General features: G+C 37.1%; 1 protein-coding gene across 3 annotated transcripts; it reads left to right on the top strand.

Annotated features, from left to right (window-relative positions):
* Positions 1 to 2,229: 2,229 nt before the first annotated feature.
* BPC4 (basic pentacysteine 4) lies at positions 2,230 to 5,149 on the top strand. 3 transcript variants are annotated; one of them, XM_079064702.1, is made up of 4 exons: positions 2,247 to 2,265; positions 2,477 to 2,625; positions 3,754 to 3,919; positions 4,036 to 5,149. In XM_079064702.1, the coding sequence occupies exons 3-4, from the start codon at positions 3,851 to 3,853 to the stop codon at positions 4,915 to 4,917; spliced, it is 951 nt and encodes a 316-aa protein (XP_078920828.1). In that variant the 5' UTR covers positions 2,247 to 2,265; positions 2,477 to 2,625; positions 3,754 to 3,850; the 3' UTR covers positions 4,918 to 5,149. The 3 variants fall into 3 exon arrangements, with proteins under 3 accessions (XP_078920827.1, XP_078920828.1, XP_078920829.1); XM_079064701.1 differs by lacking the exon at positions 2,477 to 2,625 and having other exon boundaries at positions 2,230 to 2,424; XM_079064703.1 differs by lacking the exons at positions 2,247 to 2,265; positions 2,477 to 2,625 and adding an exon at positions 2,676 to 3,068.
* The last annotated feature ends 232 nt before the right edge of the window (positions 5,150 to 5,381 follow it).

The raw sequence follows: 5,381 nt of genomic DNA, 5'->3' as shown, positions 1-5,381 counted from the left end.
CTAGAAGTCTTGAATGATTCAGAAGTCAACAAATCGTGTTTCTTATATGCTTACAAAGCTCTGAAATATATAGTTTTCAATGCACAAATCAACAAGTTTTTTGGAGTTTTCTAAGGGAATTTATGACTTTTTGCCATCTGTTGTCAAATTGATAGAACAGCTGAATTTCACCAACCTTTTGGGTTTCCTAACTCTCTTAAAATCTCATGTGCATGTAACGAAGTATTTGATGTTTCAAAGTTATTAATGAAGTCTTTTCATATTATTGTCGATTATAGCATTCAATTTTCATGTTAATGTTGACCGTAACATTTTACTTTCATTGTTTTTCTAATTATAGCATTTAACTTTCAATTTCATTCAGTTATAACATTTTCCTTTCATTTTTTTCAACTACAACACACAACTTTCATTTTGATGTCGATTATAACATTTTACCTTTTTTTTTTTTTTTCAGTTATAGCATTCAACTTTCAAATTACCGATTTCTCCAAGTAAAAAATCAATTATTTATATAGTATCAAATTAAATTTAAAAACCTATTTCATTGATCAATATCTTCAAACCATAAGATAACAACCTCATAAAATGAACTTATTATATATGATGACGGTCTATAATTTGTTGGAGGACCTAACCTTTCCCCGATTCGAATCCGGTTTGGTTGATTCCGGCCTATGCACACCCATATTAGATTGTGATGATTAGGGAAAATGACTTATATGGGTAACTATGTTTCAAAATCGTTCAAAAAATACCATTCAAATTTGGTGTGTCCAAAAAACACCATCCAAGTAAAGCATTTGTATAAAAAACACCAACGAAGTACATTCTTTGTTCAAATTTGACATTTGGTAACCGGCAATTACCGGTAAAAAATAAGTAAAGGAAAAAAAACAATAGGAAATGACTCAAAGAGGTAACTATGTTTCAAAATCGTTCAAAAAACACCATCCACGTTTGGTATGTTCAAAAAACACCATCCAAGTAAACTTTTTGTACAAAAAACACCAACAAACTATATGTTTTGTTCAAATATTACCCACCGGTAATTGGTTCTTACAGGTTAAATGATAACTTGGCTTAACTATTATGACATGGCATAATAATGATTGACAAAACAATAAATGATATATTCCTCCTTTAAAAACCGATTTAGGGTTTCTTCATGAACGAATGACTTCTTCTTCTCTTATGATTGCTCTTCTTCTTCTAAAGTGATGATGTCAAACTCAAGTCCAAAACCCTAACTCTTAACTTAAGGCAAAAAGGGCTCCTTTACCCCTGCCTCGATGGGCCTCCCTCCCCCTAAGGCCCAAATCCATAAAAAGCCCAAAAAGGCATCCAAGCCCAACTACAAGACATCTAAGGCCTAATATGGCCCAAGAACCCCCCAACATGGCCTTAAGCCCAAAAAATGACCTGCTACAATCAGGTGGGCCCGATGCCTAACGTAAAAATGCCTCGGGCCCACCTGATTGTAGCAGGTCATTTTTTTGGCTAAGGCCATGTTGGGGGTTCTTGGGCCATATTAGGCCTTAGATGCCTTGTAGTTGGGCTTGGATGCCCTTTTGGGCTTTTTATGGATTTGGGCCTTAGGGGGAGGGAGGTCCATTGAGGCAGGGGTAAAAGAGCCCTTTTTGCCTTAAGTTAAGAATTAGGGTTTTGGACTTGAGTTCAAGATCATCACTTTGGAAGAAGACGAGCAATCATAGGAGAAAAATAAGTCATTCGTTCATGAAGAAACCCTAAATCGGTTTTTAAAGGAGGAACATATCATTTATTGTTTTATCAATCATTATTATGTCATGTCATAATAGTTAAGCCAAATTATCATTTAACCTATAAGAACCAGTTACCGGTAGGTAATATTTTAACAAAACATATAGTTTGTTGGTGTTTTTTGTACAAAAAGTTTACTTGGATGGTGTTTTTTGAACATACCAAACTTGGATGGTGTTTTTTGAACGATTTTGAAACATAGTTACCTCTTTGAGTCATTTTCCTATTGTTTTTTTTTCTTTACTTATTTTTTACCGGTAATTGCCGGTTACCAAAGGTCAAATTTGAACAAAGAATGTACTTTGTTGGTGTTTTTTGTACAAATACTTTACTTGGATGGTGTTTTTTGGACACACCTAACTTGAATGGTATTTTTTGAACCATTTTGAAACATAGTTACCAATATAAGTCATTTTGCCGTGATGATTATGAACAACAACACATGGTTCTAAAAACAAAATCTAAAATATTTCGAGTAGAAAGGTCTGGCTTCCTCTCTCTCTCTCTCTCTCTCTCTCTCTCTCTCTAAACTGGTGTGGATTCAAAACCAAAAGTAGGGCTTTTCATCTGGCGGCGATATCCCTTAACGGTGGCCCTTCGATAGCTACATCATCGTCATCTTCTTCTTCTTCTTCCATATCCGTAAGTTCTATCTTCGAATTTCGGAGTTTTACTTTTGTTTTTTTGTTTACAGACTCCTCTAGTGGAAGTAGCATGAACTTAAATCGCGACTTTTTGGATCTCTGGAAAATCCCTAAAAGTTTTCAACATCTACCGAAATTCCCAGCGGGACAGTATCGTTGATCTAGACTAAAAGTTCACCAAATCAAATGAAGAACATATGTACTTCTTTCACTTGAACTGCATCAATCTATTGTCTGATTTCCTTTTTTCACTGCTATATGATCTATACTGGAGTGTGGTGGTTTTAGTATTGTTGTTTCTAGATAATTTACTTCTGATTTTAGTAATTTGTGCATTTGTGTTGTCGTTTATTGTATTTTAAGGCCATGCTCATGTCGCCATTCCTAATTTAGCCCTCTTATCTGGATTTTGAATATTGTTCTTGGGTTTTTTCAAGAGTAATTGTAGCCGATAGATCACCATTCACCAAAAACCTTACAAGCTTTTGAGGCTCTATTATCCTTCTACTCTATTTATATCACACAGGAAACTAGTAACGTTTCAAGATGATTCATCCTTCCAAATTGGGACATGGTTGGATGAAATAGATATCATTATTGAATCTTGGAAGGAGGCACATCAACTAGCAGCTGCTTTCTATAGTAAGATAGATTGCTTTAGCATAAGACATGACACCTAACATTGTTCTCTAGGTTATAACTTGTAAGCATCATGGATGTGAAATCTTGCATTAGGTTCCTCACGTGGATCTTACTTCATAGAATTAATTTTGATACCAAGCTTTGGTACTTGAATCTAGTATTTTAAAACTTTTTTTTTGGAATAAAAGATATTAGATCTAAAACTACATTGCATCACTGATCCTATTGTAAAATATATTTTGTCATCTTATCAAATACTTTTAGACATTGTTTATCTAGACAACACTTCAGTTTTTGTGTGAAAACTGTGCTACAACAACATCAATGCCTTGTTGTCAATAGAATTTGATCATTGTTTCTAGGTCTGTTTTTGTGGTTATTAGCTATTTTTTTTGTTCTTGAACTCAATATATACTTCAATAACATAAATTTAAAGATATTGGAATTAGTTCTGCATTCTTTTATGTCTATTTATTATGTGAATACATAATAGGAAAAAAAAAAAATGGGCTTGTGAACTTTTGACGAATTAATGCAGATTCACTAACTTTTATGAGAAACTTGAGTTAAAGCTCTTCAAAGTTACTTATCTCAAATTAAAAGTAAAATAAAACGTTTAACAACCAAATTTACTCTTCAGTTAACACATGAATTAAACATGTTTTACACTTCATCTATGATACAGGGCAATATGAGAGAAACCAGTTAAATCAGATTTTAAATTCATAGCACAGTGGTTTCAGAATCTATCCACATCTTCATTCTTGCTAAGTGGGCCCAGGATGGATGATGGTGGGCATCGTGAAAAAGGTGGCCATAGGGTAGATTACTACAAAGGCGTTCATCCTCAGGTAAAATGTCTAAAATACCCTTCAGATATTACATTACCATTCTTTGAAAAATAAAGTACATTGCTTATATTGGTAGCTATTGTCAAGGGTAGTAATGTAATTTTCATTTTTTGTAGTGGAACATGATGCCGCAACAATACCAAGTAAAAGACCAAAACGCCCTCCTAATGAACCGAAAAATCATGCACATCGTGTCGGAACGCGACACGGCAATCGAAGAACGCGACCGCGCGCTTTCCGAAAAAAAATCCGCTTTAGAAGAACGCGACATGGCCATCCAACAACGCGACGCCGCCATAGCAGATCGCAATGACGCCATAAGGGAACGCGATAACGCCATCGCCGCCCTCCGGTTCCAAGAAACCACCATGAACAACCACCTCCAACGAGCCTCCAAACGCACCACCACCACCACCCACCACCACCCTCCGCCGTCCTCATACCGCCACGACCAGAACCCGAACATCACCGAAGCCTTCCCGATCACCATCGTCCCCTCCGAAGCCGCCGCCGCCAAGTCAAAATCAGTCAAAGAGAGAAAATCCGGCGGAAACGGCGGTTCCGGTGGCGGCAGTGGTGGTGGTTCGAGGTTGAAGAAGCAGAAGAAAGTCGGGGAGGATTTGAATCGGAATGTGACAACGGATGGATCGAAGGCGGAATGGGATGCGCAAGAGCTTGGATTGATGGATCAAATTAATTTTGATGAATCGACGATGCCGATTCCGATTTGCTCGTGTACCGGAGTTGGGCGGCAGTGCTACAAGTGGGGTAGCGGTGGGTGGCAGTCGTCGTGTTGCACCACCACTATTTCGGTGTATCCGCTCCCTCAGATGCCTAACAAGCGGCATTCCCGAATGGGTGGCCGGAAAATGAGCGGGACCGTGTTCACTAGGTTGCTTAGTCGGCTGGCGGCACAAGGCCATGATTTGTCGGCTCCGGTTGACTTGAAAAACTATTGGGCGAAACATGGGACGAATCGGTATATTACTATTAAGTGAAGTGAAATGACGGTTTTGCCCTTCCCGGGTTTTTGGGTGGAAAATGAAAATGTTCTCGTAGGTAGGGAAGGGTGGTTGTTGGTTAGTTGGTAAAATGGTGAAAATTGTAGGAATTCGTTTTTTTTTTCTAGGGTTTTTTATGGATTTGTATGCAAATGTTTTGCTGCATTGTTACTATTGTAGTTGGGCTATTTTCTGTTCAATATGATCTCCGGGCCCGCTTTTGGTGAAAGTATTAAAAGTAAAAACACATCTACGATTCTATTCATAATATAAACTAAATAAATATTATTTTTACTATATCTATAAGACTAAGAGTAATAAAGAAAGTGGGACCTTAAAATTGAAGCCCAACAAAGGTAATGTAGACTTTTCATTATTTATTACAGTGGACCTTGAGAAAGTGGGCCAATGAAATTGAAGCCCAACACGTGTGTTCAAGCTTTAATTGCAAATTCAAACTG

This window comes from Lactuca virosa, chromosome 8, assembly GCF_052849685.1.
Source record: "Lactuca virosa cultivar CGN04683 chromosome 8, Lactuca_virosa_CGN04683_v6, whole genome shotgun sequence".
Classification (NCBI taxonomy): Eukaryota; Viridiplantae; Streptophyta; class Magnoliopsida; order Asterales; family Asteraceae; genus Lactuca; species Lactuca virosa.
This window is presented reverse-complemented; position numbering and strand designations above follow the sequence as displayed.